Here is a 26,642-nt window from a genome sequence, read left to right on the forward strand (position 1 = left end):
TTTGGTGGGAAGGCGGACGCTGATTGGTAGATAAGCGCCATCGATGACGCTACACAGGAAGTTTGTGGAGCTGGACAGTCGGAGCATCCTCAGCAGTAACACCAGCCTTTGCTAATTTTATTCTTAACTATGACAAGCGCTGGAGGGCAAATCGCTAATCTGATTCAGGTAAAGACGTTTACGTTGTCATGTGTCTTACTGTGTAACGCATGAAACGCGCACGGAGCAGAATAAGCTGATGCCGATTTGCATTTGTGCAGGGCGGGATCCTATGGTGATGAGCGGTGTGCCATGCAGAGGAGACACAGCAGCAACACGGATGGCATGCCCTCTGAAAGGTTGGGGAAAGGAGCTCTCGGAAACAGGACAGCTGCTTATGCAAGACTTGCATGTCTGTCTTCATTCACTGTTTAGCCAAATATATGCATGCCCCCTGTCTTCCTATATACACAGGCTGGGGCTTTTGTGCCAAGGCCTCTTAGTTCCTTTTAAAGCAAACCATAATTCTGCAGCTTACAATTATTTTTTTTTAAATATAGCAGCAGGTTTGTATTTCAAAGGGTATATTTGTGACTTTGGAGGATGCAGCCCACTGCTGGATAATGGCAGGATAAAAGGTTTTGACTTTTCCCCTTTGGTTTGTATTGGAAATTCTGTGTGTGGCCTTCTCTTGTTTTAACATGACACACAAAGCTAGATCCATACATTTTTTTTTCTCCTCCTCCTCAGGAGCCGAAGCCAAACTCTGGGATCGGAGAGCAGCCTGGATGAGGGTGGTGTGTTTGACTGCCTGAAGCCTGACTCACCTGCTTCGCCTCAGCAAATCTTCTCTGGCCTGGTGGGTGTCCCCTCCGGCTCTGTCTCCTCTGCCCAACTCCAGGCAGCTGGCTTAGTTTTGGGATCTCCCCCCGAAGTTTTTATTCAGATGACTGCATCATCCAGAGAAGAAGGGGGCCCCCACCGCTCAGAGGGTGGACCTTTTCTCCCTCGACCTCCCCAGCACCACCATCACCACCACCACTTTCACCACCAGCCCTTGCAGCACAGGACCTCTTCTCTGCTCCAGCAGGCCACCACGGCAGCTGGCTCAGAGCGTCACAGCTCAAGGGAGGAGGCCCAGGAAGACCCATCCACCCCGGCCCCAGCCCTTTCTGAGTTGAAGGCAGTAGTCACCTGGCTACAGAGGGGTTTCCCCTTCATCCTCATTCTGCTGGCTAAAGTCTGCTTTCAGCATAAGCTAGGTACCAACTTGTGGGGTAATAGTGCTACTAACAGGATCATTAGCAGTACAATATGTGGTTTAGTAATAATTTTGCACCTCTCTTCTCCAGGTATTGCTGTGTGTGTGGGGATGGCCAGCACATTTGCCTATGCCAATTCCACATTTAGGCACCAAGTGTCATTACGGGTAAAAAACAAAACAAAACAAAAAACAAACACTTAGTCTTAGATCAAATTCAAGTTTCTCACCCATGCCGATGTTAAAGTTATTTAAGTTGTTTAAAATTAAAATTTAAAAGTATACAGCAATTGTTCTGTTAATTTGACAGTTGTAATATTTTACACATGCGTAGTTAGAAATCACAAAAGTCCCATTATAAAAAATGAAATACCACCATTTAAAAAAATCTTGCAATGAGCTGAACCTGGTAATTGGCTGAAAAAAATGATGCATTTCTACATATTTGTGTAACATTGTGTTTTTGCTGATTAGCTACAACATACAGCTTTTCACCTTGGCACAGGAAGTCTTTCTCCACTTTTGTGTTAATCATGAACACAAAATTCTCTGTGTCTATGTCATTTTGCGTAAACGTATTTCCTGTATGTTGTAAATGTCTTCTTCCCCTTATTTGGTCAGTTTCTTAACTTGCAAACCTTGCACTCATTCTCATGGGCTTCCTGACTGAATATCTAGTACAGGGGTCAGGTCACAACAAGTGTGTAGGAAGTAGTGAAAGCAATTAATCAGCAATAAAAATGTGACAAAAAAACTGATATTCTCAGTTTGTGAAAATATGAAAGGCTCCAGAGCATCATTAGCAAAGAGATGCAAACTCACAATTTATGACATTATTGCAAAAACTAGTGTTGAATTGCGATTTTATATTTAAAGAATTTCATTTTGAAGTGTTTCTCTTTTCTTTTAACAGGAGGAACGATCTGTATTTGTTACTCTTTGGATCTTAATATTCCTTGCTGGGAATATCATGTATATCTACTACACATTTAGTCATGAGGAGCTGCACAACAGGTATGTGTACAATCAGATATTTTTGTAGTAGCTTTGTGTTTCTTTGCCTGTCATCCTATGATTTGCATTTATTTTACATATTTAGGTTTTTCCATTCATTTTGTGTTGTGCAAGTCATTTCATTTTTTACTCCCATTTCCTTTAGGGAATGTTCCTGTTCTTGTCTGGTCTTGTCCTGTGAGTATTTTGTGTTTATTTCATTCTTTTTGTTTCCTGAGAGTTTTTTTACATTACATTAAACATTTGTCTTGCTGCTTTTTGTCATTCTATCATCCCAAGTGTAAACACCAGACCTCTCTATAACAAGTCATCTAAATATTTTATTTTTATTTTCTCTCAGCCTCATGTTTGCCAAGCCCAACCTCAACAGCTTTGACTTCTTTGATCTGATCTGGGTAGTGGGCATCACTGACTTTGTGCTTAAATACTTCACCATCGCCCTGAAGTGCTTTGTCCTCTTTTTGCCAAAGATACTCCTGGCCTTCAAATCCAGGGTAAGAAATCAACCTTCAGTCCTCTGATCCTATGTACATCTACAGAAAATGTGACTTTTATGTGTTGGTTCCTTAGTAATCTTTGGTGGAGCATTCTTCCACTGAGTTTACCATCTAATATGTGCTATATGAACCATACATTAATGATTTCAACATACAGTTATAATAGTACAGGAATAGACTTGTTTTCCTCTGTCATGAAAAAGTAATAGCCAATTGCAGATCCTCTAATTTGAGGTTTTGCTACTTTGCTCTGTTTTATATTGTTGGGCTTTTTTGGATTTTGGACTGTTGTAGGATGTGACTGTTGCACAAAACAAGCAATTTAACATCACCTTGGACTTTGTTATTTGATGTTTGCCCACACTGAAATAAGTGCTTGTTGCGTTTTGCCCAACCAAAGTGAAACGTAATCTACACCAGCAGTCAAAAAGCAGCAGTGAAGAATGAATTAAGATTTCTAACCTTAGCTAGGATATGGTAGGATATCCCTGGTGACTGTAACTCAACAGTGGAATCAGATGCTTCACAGTAAAAGTCATTATACTGTACAAGCATTTACACACATTACAGAAAGAGTAGACTTAAAGGGACTCACGAGACAGAAGTATATCTTAACTTTTAGTCTCTAGTATGGGTCAAGCTCCAAAATTGCTGGATCCCACATTTGCAGCTCAGTAGCATCTTTGTGCAGTAGGAGCCCGTGCCTTTCAAACTCTTAGATTTGAAAAAGCTCCTCTGGTTTTACAGTGGACATTGTGCATCTGTTTTCACAAGCTGAGTGGTTCTCATGACCGGTAAACAGATCTTAGTTCCACAACTGCCATAGTGATGTTTGTCAGTACAGGATAGATTAAGTTACTGAGAAAGTTCACTGTCAAAGTTGTGAAACTAAATTTGCTAAACTATGATGAAATACTCCGCTGAGTGAAGAAAGTGCTGAAGGGTCACAGTGTGAAGCTGTTTTGTATTCATAAGGTTTTAAATGGTTCTCCTTAGGTGAGCTTGTGCGTGTGGGTGTCTGCGTGCATTGTTCTGGCCTGAGGCAACAGAATATGTCTGCAAACACACTCACACACTCTCACACACAGATAGATTTTGATTTCCATACAGGTGCAGCTCGTATTCCCGGTGTGTGTTTGTGTGCTGGACGGGTGGAGGAGGAGAAGGGTTACAAAGTATTAGGATTAAATTTTCCACTGATAAACAGACCTACAGGCCTATCAGAACCACGGCAGCCAGCAACTGAGCTCATTTGCCCTCGAGGGGGTTGCAGGGGTGAGGTCATCCCTCCCTGGAGCTGGACCATTACCTGTACCCTCCACTCACACACACAAACGTACACACATACACACACCACACACACACCCATATACTATACATACACAGATGATTTGACAGCTTTCATGGGACACATGTTGAGTTATAGGAAATCCCAGACTGTATCATCACTGTTTTCTACTAGATCATAGAGGCCCCGTAGCCACAGTCTATTCTGAACTCCATGGAGTCGCATAATAAGCCTGTCTACTTCATTACTGCATCCAACCACGGATACACTAATGATCCGACATAATCACTGCAGTCAGCACAAGTCTGCACAAGCGATAGCAGGCACGCATGCATGCAGAAGTTCCATGACGGCTTCGTTTTCAAGGCTTAGGTCCATGTCACTGCTTGTGTTTGAATCTCATTAATTATGTGTTGCTGAAGTGTGTAAGTGTTGTATTTGAATTTTACTTACATGAGAGCTTTCTGAGTCTTTTGGCACATGCAGCATTTGCTAAATTTGGTCGCCTTAATATCGATTTGTGGTTTGCTTTTTTTTTTGCTCTGTTGGTACTGCTCCGCATGTCTATTCTGTTCTGCCTCGAGCAAGAAAAGGCTTTAAGCAGCTGAGGGAATGCTTCAGCAGGAGCACACAAGTCAAGTAGTGCTGTAAATAATATTTTTTCAATTCTGATTGATTCTTCATCTTTTAAAAGGTTGAGTGAATCATTAAAAAAAAAAAAAAAAAAAAAAAAAAAATATATATATATATATATATATATATATATATATATATATATGCCCCTAACAGGTTCGGAGAGTCAAAGGTGGCGTCTTTAGAGCTTATTTTGACTTACTAACACTCCAAAGTCCTAAAATATTTTAATGATCTGAACATGAGCTGCCTGGTTAGCTCAGTTGGTAGAGCATGAGACTCAACCTCTCAGGGTTGTGGGTTTGAATCCCACTCCGGGTGGCACCACCTATCATGGACTCACCACCCGTGGAGGTGCCATAGGCCAATTGAATTGGGCGGGCTGCCCCCGCAACCTGGGCCTGGACCCAGATAAGTGGCAGAAGATGACATGACATGATCTGAACATGAGAAAATCAGAAAAGCCTCAGTTTCAAGAAGCTGGAACCAGTGAATGTGCAACACTTTGTTTTGGAAACTTACTTAAAACATTTAGTTTCGTCTGAGATGAAATGCACTTCCAGTTCTTGATGATATCTCAGTGTAGCTCATATCAAGTTTGAATGAACTTTTTGTAAATGTAATATAATGTGATTGTTTCAGTGCTAATGTCAAGTTAAAGTCACGTTTTCACATTTAAATTGATTTTTTTTTTTTTGGAATTAATAAAAGAGGAACTGGCAACAGCATGGTTAAACAGAAAAACAAAGGATGGGTACCAGATGGAACTACGAGATGGAAATTGTAGCCAACAGTTTTAAACCGAATTATATCCCCCACCCAACCCCAAAGTGAATAAATTATAACAGTCTTACAGAGAAAAATGCAAAGTTGTTTTATTTATGTGTCTGCTTCAGTGTGCAGTGGTGGAGTGGATAAAGTGATCAAACAAAGTAATGAAACCAAATAAGCAGGAAATTACTCAAACAAAGCCTGCAGTGGAGCTTACTCAAACTCCTTGGCTTGGGTCCAAACTTTAGATTTGACAGTTTTTGCGTGGGCGTGATGGGCACTGTGGGATGCAAGGCTGAGGGGACAATAAGGAAGATGAATTAGCCGCTAGCAGAGGTCTTCCTCGCCTACCAACCTGGCTGCTTGTGGCTCTTTACCCACAGTCATCAATCTTTGTCATCTACCATCCAGGAAGTCATTATGCAAGCTGGGATGCCACGGGGCCATCGGGGAATCAAGTTTGCCCTCATTTTGGTCACCTCTGTTTTTAACTGTCCCAAATCACTTAACGCACTTTGTGGCAGTGGGGACTTAGTCAGAAGTTCATTTCTTCTCTGTGATTATAGACGGGAGGGGAGGTCCTTTAAAGGCAGCTAGTGAGCCCCCATAGGGCTGGGTTTAATGTGGGCACTGGGTAGCAGGTGGAAAGAGCTGCTGCCAGTTTCCCTTGCAGAGTGGGGAAATTGCCTGTACTGCTGTGAAACTGTGGAGCTCTGGACAGCGGCCATGTTTGGGCTGGAGGCATACTGTTTTAAGCTTTTAATACCGCACTGCTCTTGACTAGATAGAAGAGTGCCCCGAAGCTGTCCAGCTCTTTCTACTTTTTGGACAGTTAGTGAGTGGATCAAAGAAAGAATACATATTGTCCACATTTAGTGTAGTTTCCTTTAGTTGAGACTTGGGTTGAGACAGCTAAGGTTCCTTTTGTTTTGTTGTTTGCTTTCCAGAACCACTGCCATTCTCTACAGCTGACATATGCACAGAGCTTCCTCTATATATGGACACAGAGTTTGATTACGACATCTAAAGAGGCCACAGCAACAGCTGTAGTATCTAACTTTGTGTGTTTGTCCAGGGTAAGTACTACCTGCTGATTGAGGACCTGAGCCAGCTGTTCCGGGCCCTGGTGCCCATCCAGCTGTGGTACAAGTACATCATGGGAGAAGACCCTTCTAACAGTTACTTCCTGGGAGCCACACTCATCATCATCTACAGCCTCTGCAAGGTATTCACAGTATGGTAGCAAAATATCAAGCATTTTTTAGTCTATTTTTACATTTTAGCCGACATGTTTATTCAGAGCGATTTAACATTAATGTTCCACCTGTACTATGCAAGGTATAATTCCTACATCAGAAACATTGCAAGGAGCAATTAATAAGAATTGCAAAGGTCAGTGTCTGGATTCTCTGACAACAGTTGGAGGAAATATTCCTGTTAAGAGAAGTTCTGCAGAGGAAAAATGAGAAAGAAGAAATCTGAAGAGTGCTAATGAAAGTTCAAGGCTCCTGAAACTGTTCGTTGTTCTCAGTACTGGATGAGACCAACAACATACTCTTAAAGTCTCACTATACTCCAAAAGAAGTGCTTGTCAATATTTGAACAGTGTCTGAAACCCTCTCCCCCACAGCTTTCCATCACTGGAACTGGGGGCTATGTACGACAGACATTCATGCCATGAGGGGCCGTGTATGTGGAAGTGAGAGAGGAACTGGGTTTCGAACTTCTCTCTCAAGCTCTTGTTTTTAATTCTTTCCAAATTAATTTCTCTCACTTCCTGTATGTACAACATAATGTAACATTACTAATGCCCTCCAGAAGAGACTGTCTGAAAATGTGCGTCATTCTTCTCATAATTAGATGATAACACATCTTGCCTTTGAGTGTGGCTGTTCAGAGCAGTCTCGAGCATTTTTGCCTTTTGATGTTGTCAGGTGTTGTCTGGTGCAGGTTCTTTGTCAACATACCCTGACCTTTAGAGGCCTACTTGTGTTGGGGGTGAAAATTAGATTTTAATTTTATCGTAGCAAAGTTTGCAGCACCTAGAGAATGGAAATGGCTCATCGTCTGGGGTGCAGAATGTATGCATTAGATAAAAAGACGGTAAAAAGAAAGGTCAGGTGGTTCCTCGAAAACATTACAATTGCTGCGGATACTTATGATCCCTGTACTGAGCAAACTGTTTTTTAATCAACATGACATCACAATAATTTGACTGGTCTTCCCAATAATTCTGTAAAAAAACACAAAAATGGAGTAGACAGGAAACTCAGTTTCTGAGAAGAACTTAAAAAACCTCCAGGAAAAAGATTTTTAAAGCTATGAGTCAGTTTTGATTAACGGTCCTTGAGTCACAGTATTGAATGGGAAGTTGAAATAGTGAAACTAAGTGGAATATCTGAAAGATGCAATGATGAATTATTTACACAGTGACATTGTCACATTGTGTAATGTGTGTTGACAAATAAAAATCCAGGCTGCTTTTAATACACCAGTGTGATGCAGTTATTGACGATGGGCCTTTTCAGCCGAACTGGGTGGACAGCTTCCTGGGTGTGTGCGCGCTGAGGTACAGCACTTAGGTGTTTTCCGAGATCAGGCCATATTAGCGCTGTGTCAGTATCAGAGAAGGCTGATGTGCATGGTGTGCTTCAGTGGTTGATTCACTGTTGTCACACGTTTGTGTCACATTGGGCAACAGTTAAATAAAGTTTAGAGAAAAGGGTTTGAGAGCACGAACTGTACTAGATGTTGACATTTGTGTTTTTGAGTAAAGGTGTCTCAGCAGCTATTGGACAGATTTCTGTGGCGTTTCATACGGATACGGTCGTTCTTCATATTCCCCTCAGGATGAAATATAATCGCTTTGGTGATCCCTCAACTTTTCATCTAACCCCATCTAATGACAATCCAGTCGGCCTCACCTTTGTATTTCTAACTACTTAGGACATCTGTCATCATAAAAATGGATTGTGCCTTGTCTTCATTGTTTTTCAGTCCTTTGACATCTGTGGACGTGTATCAGCCATATGCAAGGCCGTGGCCATGCTTTGCAGCACCCAGGTGAGGCTCAGGCTAGTTTTACTCTTTCCACATGTCAGAAAACACACACACAGATACGAGCAATTTGTGTTTTTACATTGAGAGTTCAGAATAATTATAGAAGAGCAGCGTTCAGTCCTTCAACTGTCACTCCTTGTCATCTCATCCAGAGTTATGGAGTGAGGGCCGGCAGTCAGCAGTGCAGCGAGGCGGGTGATGTCTGTGCTATTTGTCAGGCTGATTTCAGAGATCCCATAGCCCTTCTCTGTCAGGTAAGGACTCAGTAAACTAGTTAGAAGAAGGTTAAAGAGGTTAGGAATGAATTTGAAGAGACACTGGGCTGAAAAGTTGTCTTTTACTGCCCTCTCGTGTTGAAAGTTTTCACTCTGTTGAACCTCTGACCACATCCAGCATCACTGATGGGTGGGGTTGGGTGTGGCCAGAAGTGTGATGTGTTGCACTTGTAACCGCACCTTACAGCAACGTCATGGTGTACTGACACGCCCTCAAGTACATTCAGTGTCACTGCAGAGAAGTGAGAATAAAGAATCAAGTATATAACAAGTAGAAAAACAAGTATTTTCAGTAGGTGCTAAGTTACTCTTAAGGTATAAATGGGAAAAGATACAACAGTTAAAGCAAAGTTATCTTTTTCTAAAGTGAGTGGTCCTTGAAAGGGGGTCAAAGGTCAGTATCACCTACTGAGCACTGACAGAAGACACTCCTGTGCAGTGAATCTTAAATCTTGAATCTTGCATGTAATGTTCATACTCAGTAACAATCCGTACAATCTTTGCACAACAGCTGATTTGTATATATCAGTACAGTTTATATTTTGTGTAACTTTTTTTTTTCACTTATGCTCTTATTAATATTTTGTAAATACTATTATCTATTTTATTTACTTACAACGTTTTGTATGGCATTCTGGGTGAAGAGCAAAGTAAGAATTTCATTGTACAGGGAAACCTGTTTCCTTACTGTGCAAATGACAATAAACCCTTTGAATCTTGAATCTGAATCGTAGTCGAGGCTGTGAAGAATATTTAAACCTCGAGGGCCAAATGCGAGAATTGTTTACCATAGATTTTATATATGTCAGCTGTGCATTTTCTACTTCTGCAGCACGTGTTCTGTGAGGAGTGCCTGTGTTTGTGGTTCGACCGGGAGAGAACGTGTCCGCTGTGCCGCTCTACTGTCATCGAGACGCTGCGATGCTGGAAGGACGGCACCACCTCGGCTCACTTCCAGATCTATTAAGCAGTGACAACATATCATGTGCACCTGGAAGGATGCAGCTGTGCTGCAATCAGAGTTAGACAATGGTGTGTCATATGTCTCTGTTTATCTTGTTGCGGTAATTCTTTAAATTAGGATCAAGTATAAATGCAGTAACACAAAGCAAAGAGTCTTCAATTTTAGAGACAAGACCAGAACAGAACATATGTAAATCACATTATTTTCAGTGCGGACTAGTTGAGCATCATATGACGCTGGTGGTATTTATACATAAACATACACATAAAGCTGCTCTATTGTCAGTTTTATAGTTGGGCTGTTGTCATAGTTACAAGAATAGTTTTTATGTGTTTTCATGTATTTTAGACACGATAAAATAATGTTACTTTGATTTAGTGTGTTGATAATGTGAATAGACACTGCATTTCACACTTTTTTTGTATTTATGAGTTTGTCATATCTGTGTACTCTTTTTTTTTATTAATACAAATTCAGCCTTTGAACAAAACAAAATGTCTCAGAATAGATTGTAAGTAGAAAATCGGTTCAAATATTTGTTCTGTCTGTTTGTAAAAAATGTTCTTGGTTTGCAAACGACAAGGTTATTGAGTGATGAATGGAAGGGGGTGTTTTAATTATCTGGACTGTAAACCGTACGTAGTATAATTGTTTATGGTGCCATCCAGGCACTGTGATCATAACAGTCGGTAGATTTCTATCAAGTGTGAATGAAGTCAGTAGGATTTGACTTTTCATATACTTGCATTTTCATTTACAGTGTGAGCTCATGTCTGATGATCCTCAGTGCTGCAAACTTCATTTCTTTGTCATTCTCTATGAATATTGTTAACATTAATCTTTTCCTTTGGAATAATTGTTGGGTTGCATAATGTTAAGAGGTTTTCAATTTTGAATTAAAGCACTTTAGCTCACTATATCAAGTGTGTTTTATGTCTAATTATAATTATGACACCTGCAGAGAATTTATTTCAGAAAGATTTTATTTTACCTACTAAAAATCCATATGAAATATCAAAGAAGTATAAATAGCACACACTTTATAAAAGACAGTTTCAGTGTTTCTGCTCACATTACACGTTATATTGGAGAAAGCTTATTTCCAGAAGTCACACACAGCATTAACAGCATAGCTTCCAATGCACAGGTCCTGTATCTTGTTTATGAGAAAAAGCCACTTAACACTGCCCCCAACAGATAATGCTAAAGCACAGGCGAATGTGTAAACATCATCTAAACACTGTAGAAAACATCTGTACAAACATTCATCCTCTCGTTATTTTACATTTGCACTTACAGTATAGCTTATGAAAAAAAAGTACAGCGCATCATGAAGCTCAAAAACAGGTCTATTTCAGTGCATTTCTCCGGTTTGCTGCGCTTATTTTAGCCTAGATACATCTGAAGGTCTCATCAGTTTAACCCCTTTCTCATTAATGCACTCACACGGTGGGAGGTGAAAATTCAAAGCAGTCCTATTAGTAAGCTTTTCCCTCCGCTCTACCAGGGGAGGATTACATCACTGTTTTGTAACTGGGATGACAGAATCGGAGAGTCGCGCAGGAGCAGGACGTGCAACGGACTGACTGCAGGGCTGCCGCGGTTCAGTGGGTCAGCTCGTCAAGAAACTCCCAGTGCATCCACATCGGGCCTGAGAAAGTCTTCATGTGACACATGGAGTTTAGTCAGTCACAAAGTTCCGACCGTTAAACACACGTTTAAATCCGGTTCCTCCTCCTCCTCCTCCTCCTCTTCTGCCTGTCTTTTACTCTCTGCGCATCTTTTCCTGGACCGCATCCTCCGACTCCCCTACATCCCTCGCTTTTAGTGCAAATCATGTGAGCCCGTTCCTCCTGGAGGTCCCAAAGGCACCATCTATATAAGATAATGATATATGAACTTATTTTACATAAAGCATCCACAAAACAAATGTGTATGAAATCGACGATCTTGCGTAACGGTGTAAACAAATACATTAGTTTTCTTAACTAAACTGCTGCCCATTTAAAACATTTACTATTCCTCATGAAACAGTCCTTAAATGTGAATTCAACGCATCCAAAACTTAGTTTGCTTGCGCGTAATCAACCAACTTACATTGTTATATTTGCTGCTCATTTTGGTGAAAATTAATTTTTAAACAATACTCATGAGCCTAAATTATGACTGACCGTTTAATAAATAATAATAACCGCAAATAATAAAAATAATTATTTGCCAGAACAGTCGCTTAACTAGTCCGATTTCTTTAGCACCTCCTTTTTAAATTAAGTGTAATTTATGGCGCTTCCTTGATCTGTTTCCCCTGATAATTATGAACCATCCACTATTGTGTCACAGAAATGTTTCCTAACTTTTAAGTGGATATAAAGCACTTTTTCGTTCTTTCATTCTTTCTTTTTTTCTTTTACACGTTTTTCAGTTTATAAAATAATCAGAAAAACCAAGTCTCCATGATCTGCAGTCGAGCGCTGGCGAGAAACTTCTTTAAAGTTTGTGTACGGAAAACAAATTATCCTACAAGTTACCCAAACAATGTTGTTTTAAATGAGCCTGTGCAGTCAGGTAAACGATTTTAAATCACCTAGGCTCGTGTCTCAAGTATTTACACGTAAATTTGAGAGAAAATGTAAATTACGTCTGGAGGTCATCTCGTACTCAAATTCAGATGACGTGACGCTGTTTACGCACCTGTTGCTGGTGTTGCCGCCTCGCGCCCTACAGGTGTCGCCTCGCGACGAACAGCACGAGCACGGTGAGGTGTATCGCAGTGCACAGGAAGCTCTCCAAGTGGCCTCGCCCGCTGACCACCGCCGTGCCTCTGTCCCCGCAGCTGTAGCCGCCGTCCGCCTCCCCGCCCGTCCAGCCCTTCTCCAGCTGGTCCCCGATCCTCCGCAGGCGCGACGCGAGCAGCTGAGCCACGGAGCACGGCGAGGGTCTGCGGACACCGCAGGTGGAGTCACCGGGCAGGAGCAAAGGCTGGTCTATCGGCAGCCAGCACATCTTCTCTGACTGAGCAACCAGTCTTATCTCTTTAGGTCTTGGAGATATATGACCCACCTTCTCCTCTCTCATCAAACCTTAACTGTGTTTGTGTTCCCCCCCTTTCTGTCCCTTTCTCTCTCTCTCTCTCTCTCTCTCTCTCTCTCTCTCTCTCTCTCCCTCCTGTATTATTCATTACAGAGTCACATGATGTGGGGTTTACATCATCTTTTCCCAAAAGAGAGATGCAGTGGTTAACTCCTGAATCTCTCCTGTCTGGTTTGATCTGAGGAGTCTTTTGTTATGTGGTGTTCTGGGACATTGTGTTCTGGTTTCTCATTTTTCAACTGTAAAAGGTGCCTTTTGTATTATTTTCAAATGTGACCACCCCACCGGCGTGAAATATGAAACAGGTGCATTTATTATTAAGCAACTGCCAGCTGTGGCCACAGATATATATATATATATCATCCATGACAATTGCCGTTTCTATAATAAAGCTGCGGAATTAAAAAACAGGCGGAACTCTTGTGCCGCAGCGGTTTGTCCCTCATCGAACTGTTTATGGCGAAGTACATAGGCTTGTTTTGCGACGGTGCCGAACCATGGGTTACCTTACCTAGTCTGTATAACTAATAAATTCCTACGCCGCCGCTTTATGTCACCGAAAAGTTGTGTTTTATCAACGATGATTGAGAAATATGGCGGATGACGAACTTGCTGCGTTCAGGGAGCGTTGGAAACAAGAATTAACGAGTAAAAAAGGGCAGCAGCGACTTGTTTGTGCTTCTTCCCCTTCCCGGGATGATCCTGGTCCCTCAGGCAAGAGAGACTTGAAAAATAGCTATTTTGAAGACTTAAAAAATCTCAGGAAGGCCCGTAGTCCTTCAAAACCAGGAGGGAGTGATTGCACTGAGGGTGAAGGAGGAGGAAAAGCTGCAGCAGAGTCAGAGGATCAACCTGAGTATGTGTCCATTGCACGTAGTTTGCTGGATGGCAGGACCAGTCCCCTGCTGGACAGGATTAAGGAGGAGAGGACAAGGAGAAAGAGGCAGTATCACAACAGGACCAGTATCTGCTGCGCATCCCTGCAGCAACAACAGCAGCCTCAGAGGAAGGTCAAGAAAGACGAGGAGCTGGTGGATCAACTCATTCAGGATCTGGTATGAGGATGATGATGTGGATGGAGGCTGACCAGAATCAGCTCAGTGTATAATAATTCCTGTTGTAATTCTTTCTTTTGCAGAATGAAGTCAATGACATTCCCTTCTTTGACATCGAGTTGCCGTACGAGTTAGCTTTGAAAATCTTCCAGTATCTCAGCTGTGCAGATCTTGGCCGATGTGCACAGGTAAGCTGCTGTGGTAAAACTGAAAAGAAATGAGTGTCATACTAAATGAACAAACATATTCACCTAATCTTGTGTATAATGACATTCTAATGAAAGGGTTGGATAAAAGGGTTTTGGTTTTGACTTTGGTTTCAGTGTGATTAAGGTATGGGTAGAGTTTTCATTCAGACACTGACAAAAACTTCTTTCTCTCCAGATGAAATGACAAACTAGATTTCATAAAATGCAGCAAACTTTAACTCTTTCATGGTTCCTGTAAAATGATCAGACTGTGCGCCGCTTGCTGATATCGTGTTTTAGCATTCTTGGTAGCGAGGTCCTTAAATTTCAGTAACTTTGCACTTTCCCAAACATGCAGAATTGCTTTGTGCAGCTTTAATAGCAGCTTTAATACCGTATATGATTTAACTTGGTATAGATTAGTAAATTACATTTTGTGTGGCAGCTCAACAGCTTGTGGTGCACAGAGTCCATTTGGCAGCTGGCCGGGCTTGTTAAGCACAAACAAATTAAGTGATGCAAGCTTGTAATGTATGCTGACTCAATCCACAGTTACACTGCCCATTCTCCTCCCAGGTGAGCAGGCCATGGAGAGTCCTTGCAGAGGACGGTGTTCTGTGGTTCAAGATGTGCACGAGGGAGGGTTATCATCAGGATGCCAGTGTATCCGACTCCCCCTGCTGGAAGAGCACGCTGCGAGACTGCAGGAACTCAGCCAAAACTGTGCGCTCCAACTGGAAGGTGGGCTCGAGGTGTTCCACTCCAGTGAAACTGTCACTTTATTACCCAAATACAATACCTGTCCAGAAGTTTGTCTGGTCAAATTAGTGCACAGTTTACCTTCCATCACCAAACATTCCTGTGGGGTTTACAGTACACCATGGGCTGTGCTGTCTCTAAGATGTGGTTATCACTCTGATGATTGGATACAGTAAACAACAACAACAACAACAAAAAAAGAGATTTTAGCATAATGACAGGAAATGATGGCAAATTTCTTGTCTGGTTTTAATTCTGAAGAAAGCCAGCCTCTTCTGCAGACACGTGACATATAGTCAGATTAGCTTTTACCATAATGCCATTGCAATATATTGGACTAAGTTTTCAGCCAAGTAATATTTCTTATGTAGAATCGAGTGGGATCCATCAGCCAGCTGCAGTTCGAGCTGGGGAAGGTGCTGTGTGACGTCAGCTCCTGTGACAACTTTGTCTTGGCCGGGTGAGTTTCAGGGACTCGAACATGCGGGTCACTTCTGACATCAGATGTGCATTAATGATAACTGTGACTTTAACTGCTTGTATACTCTGAATCTATCTGCATTGCTTTCCCTGTCACGCCTTATATTCAGCAGACATACCTTGTTACTGATCAGATTGAGTTAATATTGTAAGTCAGTTTTCAGCTCATTGATGCATATTGTCACTTTTTGCTTATGTTTATACTCCTACTAACGGTGGTAGTTGGTGAGGGAAGAGTGTATGAATAGCAGCTTAACTAAGCCTGCCCTGAGATAACAGGGCTGAGACAGTGATAGATTGTTTGGGCCCACAGGAGCCTGAGAGACTGCCCACAAGGAGATGTGCTGCATCTCCAAGGAGTGATGTGATTAGATTCCCATCAGTCCTGCTGTGTCTCACTGGAGAGTGTTTGTATCTCTTAAAGTTAGCAGATGTAGGACAGACAGTACCAAAACAGTCTACACAAAAGAAAACCACTTTGCAAAATGTAAATATACTCTGAAATTCTTTTCTTTATGTTGTAGCTATTAACAAATTCACAACATCAATACTTTTCCCATTATTGGTGCTTAAAGGATAATTTAGCTAAGTGAAAGTATTTAAATTTGTTTAACTAGAAAAGAATCAATAACAGTTAAAATACTCAAGACTGATTCAATTGTATCCACAAAATCTTATTAGAAAATCGGTAGAATGAGATTTGGCACTTAAAAGGCAACGGGAGACAATGTCTCATTAACCCAGCAACTCTTGGAGTCGCACAGTGGCACAGAGGTTTATGTGAATATAGCAGTAATCTGTGCACAAAGTTTCCTGTCCATAAAACTTTTGACAAATTACTTGCGTTCAGCATCGTCATCCTGTTGATAGTTGGCATTGAGCTGATGTACTAATTAAGTGAAAGTGTGTATTCCTATTGTTTACTTCCTGCCAAACCCCGGCAATCACACACACACATACGGGCGCGCACATGTACACCCTCTGTCACTGTGTCACACACACTCTGGCTGTGAGGCGGCTACTTGCTCAGACATGATGGTATCTGTGGAGGTGGTAACGCTGGCAGTTTGTCGTCTCCCGCAGCGAGAGCTCATTGACTCCAGCGAAGAGCGAAGGAGAGGAGGGGGGGGGGCGAGAACAGAACAGAACTGAAGCCTATTGAAGGCCAGGGGGGTGACTTTGTTGTTACTTGTGGATGGGAGATTAAGACAGCTTTTTATTACTAACACGGGATGAAGTGAGGTGAGGTTGTACAGGAACAGGAGAAGGTCAGAGTCTAGCGTGTTGGAGAAATGTTGCTGGATTAAATTTTACTTTAAGGAGGCTGCATGTCGTATTTAAAGACCGGTGAACCAGTAGCACAGCGAGTTATCAGACGTTAATTGATCCAAACTGAACATTAACTGAGGACACTGGCAGCCTCTGTTGACCTCTGCACTGCATACTTTGAGCCACTGGCTGGATTTTGAACAAAGTCTGTTAGTTTGCCTTCGGGCACAGAAAGGGCCTGTTCTATGGCACAGTTGCTGTAGGCAGACCGTACTGCTCATACAAATAAAAGCTGAGCAGAAGCTTTTAGTTTCTTGTTAAATGAAGAAGAGGAAAAGTGAAAAGGCCAGTGAATGAATCACGCTTCTTTATCTTTGAAGTATCAGGCTAACAATTTGTTTCTTTATTGATATTAATAATCTGCTGATTATTTTCTCTGTTCACCGATAATTTGCTTTGTCTCTAAAATGCTGCAAATCCTCACATAGAAATAGAAAATGACTTGTTTGCTTAAAAACTGTCTCAAACAGTTAATTGATTATCAAAAAAGTTGCTCATTTTAGTTGCTAGTTTTCTGTGAATTGACTGACTAATTAAGTGATTAATACTTTCAGCTTTAAATGTCAAGGGAAACCTGGTGTAAAGTGTGAGAAACACTTCCATCAGTGTGTGAGTTAGAAGGTACTAGTTGTCTAAAGTAGTGCTGAACTTGTTCTGGCCCTCTGAACCACTCTGAAAATATTATTAGAAAAACCCAATGCAAAGATTCCACATTGCGATACAGGAATGGGTGTTGGGTGGGTGTTTTTAACCATTCTCTGACATTTAATTTTCCAAATGATTAACCAGTAATGCTGTTTGTCACAGAAAAGTATGGTCTCGTTTGTCAACTTGAATGTTGCCAAGGTATCACAGTTAATCTGATAAAATGTTCATCTGTGGAGATTCTGCATTGCGTGTTGTAGCATTAAAAACAACTGAAAAATCACTTTCTGCATTAAGTCACAATTCTTAGATGAATTATTTCATCTAAAAAGATCTTTGTAACGGAGGGAACAGAGCGGCGTCCTTATGAGCAGTGTGCTTCAATAGTTTGGGGTGAAATGTTCCGCAGTGTTCCGCCCAAACAACACCCCCGTAATCCTCGAAAGATTGTGTAACAAAGATTTTAGAAAACAAAATCACAAGAAGTCAGAGTGAGTAAAGGAGGAAAGTGTGAGAGGGGAAATGATTCAGTGGTGAGAGGATGACGTCAGGTATTCTCGTGGACACAAACTTCTCAGCCTCGGATGGAAAATGGGAGACAGCTCTGCTATAACATCCGTCAGCCTTTTTGTACAAACCTAAATATGGGAATTATGTACGTTCAGCGTGACTTAATGTTTCTTGTTTGATTCCCAGGTACACGTCGGGTGATGTGAGGCTGTGGGATACACTGCACTGGGACTCAAATGCTTCCTACTTAAAACCCAACAGCCTGTCAGCAAACACAGACCCCAGACCACATGTTAGCCACGTCCAGGTCAACAGCACAGTGGCTGCTGCTGCTTATGAAGATGGCAAGTGTGTTTGTGTTAATGCAAAGATAAACTATGGACACTTCTTGGTGACAGTAAGATCTTATGATCACAAATATATCCATTATATCCTTTGAAAATCCTAATTTTTTAAAATAGTAATTTGTCTCTGAATTCCCCTGCTTAGTGTTCTGTGTAAGCTCTCAGTCACTGTGTGGGGATAAAACAGTGCAGCTATCAGAGGACTCATGATGGACTATATTTTCTCTGTCCTCGGTACAGGCTGTGTGGACCTGTGGAGCACAGAGACAGGTGGGGAGCCCATCTACCACTACCAGAGCCCAGTGAGGATCCAGGCCCTGGCCCTGAGCCCAGACAGTCCCATCCTGGGGTCTGCCGCTGGGCCTGACATTCGGCTCGACCGTGCCGATGATCGCGGCTACTGGAGGACAATCTGCCAGGCTCACCTACCTAAGACTGTAAGTCAGGCAGATTCATTTCTCATATGTATTAAATGCTCCATACTGATGTGTTATTGTTCTAATTAATAGGTCGTCTTCACACTTCACACATTTTCCTCTTGTGACTTTCATCTAAAAATGACTCTTCTTTTGTGGGAAATAATGATGGAAGCATTTGACACCCTTGACTGATTCCTCATTTTGTGGCATTACAGTTTCCTTCCAGAAACTGTAGTAATACTGAAACGATTATGTGATGAATTATTTAGTAAACCAGTGGTGATAGCTGATTAGTTCTGAAAGGAACAAAAACATTTTTTGATCCAAAAATGCCAAAGATTTGTTGGTTCCAGCTTTGTTGAATATGAGGATTTTTCTGATTTTGTCAAATTATATATAAAATACATATTTCTGTAATAACAAATGACATAGTTTTGGGTTTGTAATGATTACTCAAAAATTTTTTTAAAGATGTCACCTTTGGATGGTGAAAATTATGGCATTTTTTTCTTTTATACATTTTAGAAATTAAACAAATATTAATGAAGACAATCTTCAGTTGCAGCTGTAATTGTACAATGAAACACAAACATGTTTATAGAAACTGTTCAAGGAATGAAAACTGAAAAAGACACTTGACATTATTTTCTTCCGAAGAAGGTTTCGGACATAAATTGTCCAGGCCACACCACAGACCCAGAGAAGAGTGAAGTGGAGTTAAATTCTTGGAGAGAGCAATTTGCAGATTACTGCATTATGAGTAAAGTAAACTGTTTGTGGATCTTGTCTTTATGGCAGGTAGAGAGCCTGGTTTTGGTGCCAGGCAGGGGCCAGCAGTGCCCGCTGGCAGCTTTGGCAGCAGGAGAGGCTGTGCACCTGCTAGGCCCACGAGATGATGAGCCACGGACACTCCACTCAGTCTACGGCCATCCTGTTACTTGCCTGGATGCCTCCGACTCCCATGTTGCATTTGGGGTGAAGCGCTCCGGCTGGGCAATGCACGATGGAGGCAACAAGGTCAGTTCACTGTGTCTGTACAGTTTAAGTCTAGGTTCATGACCCCTTCTTCTTTCCATGTTGCTTCATGTGTACCTCGAGGTTGATAGACTCATTTATCCACTGAGTTGTACAGTGAAAAAAAAATCTGTATCTTTCTAGAAAAAGAGACTGGCAGTGTAATCTGAATGTTAATTGAACTGCATGCTGCCACCAATTCACATATATTGATAATGATTATCTAGCTCATTGTGAACAGCACTCTAGTATGTAGATGGAATGACAGTCTCGTGTTTGTATGTTAATGGAATTGATGGAGCTGTATCAAGGCCTCTTTTGTGCTTTCTGGAACTGAAAAGTCTCTGGAAGGCAAATAAACCTAAATAAAACCTTGAATGATGACTAACTAGATGGCAAAGCCTCAGAGATCTGCGGCTGGATTTTAGATGTTTTGTTAAAAAATGAAAAAAAAAAAAAGGCTACCCAGACCTTACTAATTGAAATGAAAGGCTTCCAATAGAGTTAACAAGGTCACTTGTGCTCTCAACAGGTGCATAATGAAAAAATGGGAAATTATACAAGGTAAATAATTTGGTTTGCTCAAACAGAATGACGCATGCTTTCTTTTAGGAATATAATTCACTGAGGGAAAAGCAAGGGGTACAGAAGATTTGGCATTAGGCCATTATCAGTTTAATAATGACTTATAGCTGAAATCTCCATCTTCCCCTCCCTCTTCAAAATGAATTAAACTCTTGTGGAGAAAAGCTGCCTCCTGCCTTTTAAACATGGAGCACATATTTCATTTTGTTACATTAAAAGTCTTTAACTGACTTGAATTTTAGAGACATTACAAACAAAGATTGTTCTCTAAATACACAAATGTAAACTGGGTCTCTTGGCACTGTGATCACTATTACTCTGTGTTCTTAGACCCCTTAGGTCCCCTTAGCAAAGAATGATGTACCTGTAGGGGATTTGTTTATAGTATAATTTTCTAGCTTAAATAGCAACGGCCCCACCTTGGGCCCTGTGCCTAATTACTACAGCCTTGAAGTGTACTCTGATCAGGTCTTGTTCCCTGAGCTGCATATGTTTGTTACTAATAATATTGTGTTTCTAAGGACCTCATGCACCTAATTGACTCTTAAGCCTTTACTTAGAAAAAGCACAGAGCCATGAGACAAACTATTCTGTTGGGATCGGGAATCAAATATGCAGCTTTCAAGTTCGCTTCATCAAGACATGTTGTTTTTGTTAATGTTAATGGAGTAAAAAGAGGTAAAAGTAAAAGTAAGCTGCTTTAAAACATCCCGAGATTATTTTTCCATTCAAAAGGCAGATGTTAGTTTTGGTGGAGACTGGGCAGGTGGTGGCTTTAAAGCAGCCACACATGTAGACTTTTTGTGTGTCCAGCAGTCTGTTTGTGTGATTGGCAGGTCATTGGCAAAGCTGCTACACTGACATCACTCCTATTAGGAAAGTGCAGCTGATATATACGGTAGCACAGCTCTCACAAACACAGTGGCAGCACCAAAGCACCACACAGTGGAGCAAGGGGAGAGTAGCAGTGACAGATATTATGGCCTTACCTTATCATCACCTTATCCAAAAACAAAGCCACACTGTGTGTGATAGTTTCCTCCTTAATTACAATTTTATCCCAGGAATTGAAGAACAATCCCAGTATTGTTGTTTGTATTTCTCTTCCAACTCTCTGTACATATGTTAGGCCTCATAAAGCCAGAGGAATCATTGTACGTTCATTCATGCAAATAAATTTTCATCTTAGACTCCTACTCCAGTGGAAATCAAATTTTTTATCTTAAGCTGTAAATTTTCCAAAGTTTAAGGTAAAAGCAGAAGTTCCTTTTCTAATAAGCTTTGCATTCAGATTCGGTATTTGTGACACAGACGCGGTGAAAATCTTTAAAACCTTCTTGTTTCCATAGTGAGGTTAGCCCCAAACTCCCATCTAAATGAAACCAATTCATGATTAGCATACCTCTCTTCTAATTAAAATATTTTACAAATTTAATTAACCTGTCTGTCACTCTTGTCACGCTTCTAACAGCAATTTCATTCTGCGAAGAAGAGACGGAATGAATGGCTGCAACTGTTGGTGATGCCAGACATTTTTTATGCGGCCTTTAGTAAGAAAACATATGCTTCATTAAAATCTGTCAAAATGCATGGAGGTGGCATCCAAGGAAGTCATCTCACACCTTTTTCCCCACAGAGGAGTGAAATATTTTAATTTACAGCATTTTGACTCAGATGAACTCAACCACGTTGTCATGTTTTTGTTAACTTGACTCAGACTTTGCCGCAGTTTTGTTTCAAAATCTTAAAAGTACAAAAGCTGCTTTGTGTCAGTGACCTAGAAGATTCTTTCTCATATCTCGGCCTGCGTTACCATAGCTTGTGGCTTTGTCTTCTAGCCTTCCTCATCTTTGGTGGTGTTGTCAGCGGGTGTGTATATGTGTGTGTGGTCGAAGCCGTTCTCCAGATCCTCATTACTACTCGCCGCCTCCTTGCCAGTGGACTGGGGGCACCCAGGCATCCACCCAGCTCGTGGCTGGGCATTCAACACAAGCTGGCATCTCCACTGGCAAACTATCCATCCGCTGCAGTGGATCTAGCACAGAGCACAAGTGCTGTCACCAAAACTGTCATCCACTCATTGTCTCAAGTTCAGAGGGCTGGATGGATGAATGGAGGGCTGGTTTGATGTATATGCATATGTGAGAGATGAGAGTTAGAGAGTTGACTCAGAACCTACAGGTGGATGCTGGGGTAAAGGTGCGGGTGATAAATGCTGTTTCTGTTCTATAGGAACAGTTAATCAGAGCTTTCATCTGAACTGTGCAGCAGCAGCAAAGCAGAGCAAAAGAGTGAACCAGATACTCAGCACTTAAATACACTGCCTTGTTGCAAAGAATAAATTGAAAATACGTATGAATGAACTGGGACCATGGATTGTAAAACAACTTTTTCTGGGTTTTGATCTGCGACATTATTCAGAAAACCTGATAAAATTACAGTTCAGGGGTACACACAGGGGTATTTGAATATAAAACCCTTACAGAGTTCACCTTTGGCATCTAGACTCTGACCTTGTCACAGCAGAAACTGGGGAGTGACCAGAAAAAAGTTACCTGCAGAACCACATTGGATGCAAAGCTTAACTCTAGCCGTTATGTGTAATCTTGTACTTGTGCTGTGCCGCCTTGTGGCCATTGCCCTATATGGGACATGATCACAAGGGAAAATACTATCTAGTGAGAACCTTTAAAGTGACTGTAGGGAGCCAACCACTATGTGACTATTCCCCCTGCTAGGCACCTGAGGCCATCAGGGTAATATACTGGTGAAGTACATAACGCACACACTTACCTACTCTAACACTAACTACTCTAACACTCTCATGTACTTATTATGGTACCTTAACCCCACGCATGTTGCTGTTGAGGAAGTTAAAAGAACAGTAAAAGCTTTCAGAGCAGTTGTCCTGTGGATGACACTGGAGTGACCACTTTATTTATTTATTCATCTTGCCTTTGTTTAATTAGAAACCCAGCTGCGTACAAGCCTCTATACAGCAATGCAAATACAGTAACGGTTGTATACTAGAAAATGAAATTAGGAAGTAAAGTATGTGAACGAGTGACTGTTCAGTGATTTTCTGCTGCAGACTCTGCTCTGCCCTGTTAGATGAGCCTGAAATGCCAATTAACACGAAGCCACAAACCTGTCATTCCTGTGTATCTAGACCAATGTGGTAATCTCTGTTTGTGCACATGGTGTCTAAACCAAATGTAGCTCTGATTCCATATTTGTTTAGATGTTGGTGTTTGTGAATGATGGGTATAGGGAATCCTGGGCCAACAGTCTGCAGGTTTTTATTCATAAGATTCAGGATATTTCACTGGTGAGTTCCTCCCCTCTTCTTGGGGGAGCATTAATCAGTGAAATCAACTGGTGGAGTCTTTGGTTGGAGCAAAAACCTGCAGACAGTTGTCCATCCATGGCGCATGGTTTTCCATTCATGGTCTATGATGTGACATTTAAGATTAAATAAAAACCAAAGAAGTCAAATTATGCACTTTGGCCAAATGTGTTCAACAGTACAAACAAGAACAGCATAAAATGCAGTAATTGCCAAATGTTTTATCTATGAAAAGCAAAGAGTGTAATTACATTCATATCCCAGCACAAGTCACCCTTAGAGTCTGCAGGCCTCAGTGTGCCTTCAGCGGGTGCATTAACCTAACAGCTCCTCTATAGTCACGGTTATGATCATTCTTCGTCAAAACATGCTGCTGCAGCCGCTAAATAACCCCCAATATTATCACCAAACAGATGATTTGCCTCCCTCAGTGACATTTCTTCATTTTAGTGGGCGAGGTGGGCAGATATTTAATAAAAAAATGTCTTCCTGTGGTGATTCATTGACAGCAGCAGGCTGAACCTCATTTCTGCATCCCCCTCCTCCCTCTTTCTCAACTCGTCCCCCTCTCTTCCGCTGTCCAAATCCTATCAAGCTGTCATTTCAAAGTCCGGTGTGATTTGGGCTTTGCCCCAGGGTGGTGCACAATTAAAGCTCTGCCTGGCCCAAATAAGGGATACATAAAAACTTCTGGCACCTTCTCAAGGCTTACATCATGCCTCTATTTCCCCCTTCCTTCAAATTTCTTTATCTTTGCTGCTGTCTCTCCATCTCTCTCTCTCCCTCTCTCTTTCCAGTTTTCTGTCTGTCCTTTTCTCTCCTACCTTCTGGCTCTCCCTCTTTCTCTCCCTCCCTCCTTGGTTTAATTTCTTTATTGTTTTAATTATTCAAAGACAATTTTGCCTGGCGGCCATCCTGTTTGTTCTGTCTCATTTGGATGAAAAAACACCAGCCGCTAATTGACCAATTAGGCCAGCTACAGATGACATCATTGTAACTTGTATGAGGAAAAGTTTACTGCAGCCGTAGAGCCAGAGGCAATGGTGTACATCTCTGACTGTAACTGAAGTTTGCACCATCTTTGGTTGCTTTGGCTTGGCTGTTTAGGATAATTATCCCGCTGCAAGTCAACTCTTAAAGCTCATACTCAGCATGTCCTACAACAAACTTATTATTATTTTTTGTTGGTTGTGTGTTTGGAGGTTGACTGAATTTATTATTTCGAATCACTGATGTGTGCCTGTGTGTGTTCCTGCTTTTCAGATCCATGTCTACAGCCTAGAGACGGGCAAACCTGTGGTTTGTGTCGGCAACTCACCGGGAGATTTCACTTGCATCAACTTGAGGTTCAGCCCTCCTCACCTGGTGGTGTGTGGAAACAAAGACAGGAGGTAGGACACATTCAGATTCACGTTCATACAGATGGAGGCTACACAAAGATCATGCATACAGGCAGAGTCTCCCAGTAACGAACATCAACATCACAAATGGCTGAAACTGAGCCAAGAACTTTAGCTGAGCGCAGAGCTTGTTAATAGTTTTCTCACAGTGACACCTGATGAAGGAGGCTGGAAAGCTGAGGCTACTTGCACTGGAAAACAGGTGTTTAGAAAATGTGTGAGAAGTAAAGGCTCTATTCAGATTGTATTATTCACACTTCTCAGTCTCACCATTCCCTCGAAAAACAAAGCTTTCAAAAGCTTAGTGTAAAAGGAAGACAGAAGCATTGAAATACTCAGAAGTGAGGCATTTTGTTCTTAAATAGAAATTTTGCCTGTCTGTCACCTTCATTACCTGGAATGCTACAGAAGAAAAAAATCTGGCCATCTTGATTCCATCCAGCGACAACACACACACCCATGTGTGGATGCACACTTGCCACATCGCTAACCTGGCTCTCCAGATGAGGAAAAGACACATAAAAGAGCCATTCTCATCTATTCTGCACTTGTTAGCGGGTGCTGCAGTGCATGAGCTGGCAGGAAAGGAAAAATCCCTGGCGCGTCTTCGTGCAAAGCTGCCCCCGCTGTTTCTATTCAGCACCAAATCCATCTGGCTGTTAAGTAGTTGGCTTAAAACGAAAGACAGACCACATCATACTGCTTAGGTTCTGTTTTTTCCTCTTTTAACATTTTTTTTTCTCCTAGCAACCTTACAAAGACAAAAAAAAAAATGCTCGGTTAAAGATATTCTGTCATATGCCAAAAGAAAATGTTCGGCATTGTTTTGATTCTAGTAGAAATAATTCAACAGCAGCATTTGAATGAAGAATTCAAATGTTTTGTTTTTTTTTCTTGCCAGAGCATCAGTAGAGTCTTTATCCAAATCCTTTATGCTTTACTTTTGGTCTTTTCTTTCTGATAGATGTGTAGTTTTGTTCAGGGAGGTATACACACTAGCTTGGCTCTTCCACTTTGGCCCCAGCTGATGCAGCGCACAGTCGAGGACAAATGGGAATGGGGGAGACTGAGGGGCAGTCGGTGATCTTGGCCCTCCGACAGGGTGGCTTAAGGCCAAAGCCTAATGCATCCCTTCTTTTTGTCCAAATGAGTTTTGTCCCTCTGTTTTTTGTGAGATCCAGGGAGTAAATGAGGGGTCCTGATAAGGGCTGTCTGGAAGAGGTCCAGATCTGCGTAAACGGGAAAGATGTGGGCAAAGAGCAAAACTGGAGACAGTAAGAAGAGGAAGAATTAATGAGTGTCATACCTGTGGCTGTTGGTCACTGCCCTTCCTGAGATCAGCCTCAAAACCACTCTCCTCACATCTTGGACTTTACTCCATTTTTTCCTTCCAGTTTAAAAACTTCAGCGTCTTCAGCGTGATGCTGTCTGTCTACCACCTTGGTCCAGACTGAAATATTTCTCATTTAGGTCCATCATTGGGTGAACATTTTAATTTAAAGAACAAACTTAATAAATGTTTTTTTGAACCTGTGGGTACACATGTATTATTATTATTTTTTTTTTATCTCTTGTTGAATTTGGTTTATTCATTCTTGTCCTGACGGATACAGGTGCGGTGCTGTCAGAGCAGACAACCTGTAACCCAGTGTGGCAGTACTGTCATTGTGCATTTCAGCATCCAAAATGTGTAATAACCTTGAAGGTATTCATTCATGTGGAATATTAATCAATTC

At 41.5% G+C, this 26,642-nt stretch overlaps 2 protein-coding genes across 2 annotated transcripts in view; both read left to right on the forward strand.

The window, feature by feature from the left end:
• The first annotated feature begins 51 nt into the window (after nt 1–51).
• rnft2 (ring finger protein, transmembrane 2) lies at nt 52–10,638 on the forward strand. The gene is made up of 10 exons (XM_041042969.1): nt 52–168; nt 261–338; nt 730–1,241; nt 1,332–1,408; nt 2,154–2,254; nt 2,595–2,748; nt 6,519–6,668; nt 8,441–8,506; nt 8,656–8,757; nt 9,611–10,638. The coding sequence occupies exons 2-10, from the start codon at nt 292–294 to the stop codon at nt 9,743–9,745; spliced, it is 1,344 nt and encodes a 447-aa protein (XP_040898903.1). The 5' UTR covers nt 52–168; nt 261–291; the 3' UTR covers nt 9,746–10,638.
• A 2,667-nt stretch (nt 10,639–13,305) lies between these two features.
• The window catches only part of fbxw8 (F-box and WD repeat domain containing 8), a 16,715-nt gene continuing 3,378 nt past the window's right edge, over nt 13,306–26,642 (forward strand). Inside the window, exons 1-8 of the mRNA XM_041041333.1 lie at nt 13,306–13,887; nt 13,971–14,075; nt 14,652–14,816; nt 15,206–15,294; nt 17,985–18,142; nt 18,383–18,579; nt 19,360–19,578; nt 24,770–24,897. Of these exons, the coding sequence (XP_040897267.1) occupies nt 13,426–13,887; nt 13,971–14,075; nt 14,652–14,816; nt 15,206–15,294; nt 17,985–18,142; nt 18,383–18,579; nt 19,360–19,578; nt 24,770–24,897 (1,523 nt within the window). The 5' untranslated portion in view covers nt 13,306–13,425. The remainder of the gene's footprint in view (nt 13,888–13,970; nt 14,076–14,651; nt 14,817–15,205; nt 15,295–17,984; nt 18,143–18,382; nt 18,580–19,359; nt 19,579–24,769; nt 24,898–26,642) is intronic.

The sequence above is a fragment of the Toxotes jaculatrix genome, chromosome 7, assembly GCF_017976425.1.
Source record: "Toxotes jaculatrix isolate fToxJac2 chromosome 7, fToxJac2.pri, whole genome shotgun sequence".
Classification (NCBI taxonomy): domain Eukaryota; kingdom Metazoa; phylum Chordata; class Actinopteri; family Toxotidae; genus Toxotes; species Toxotes jaculatrix.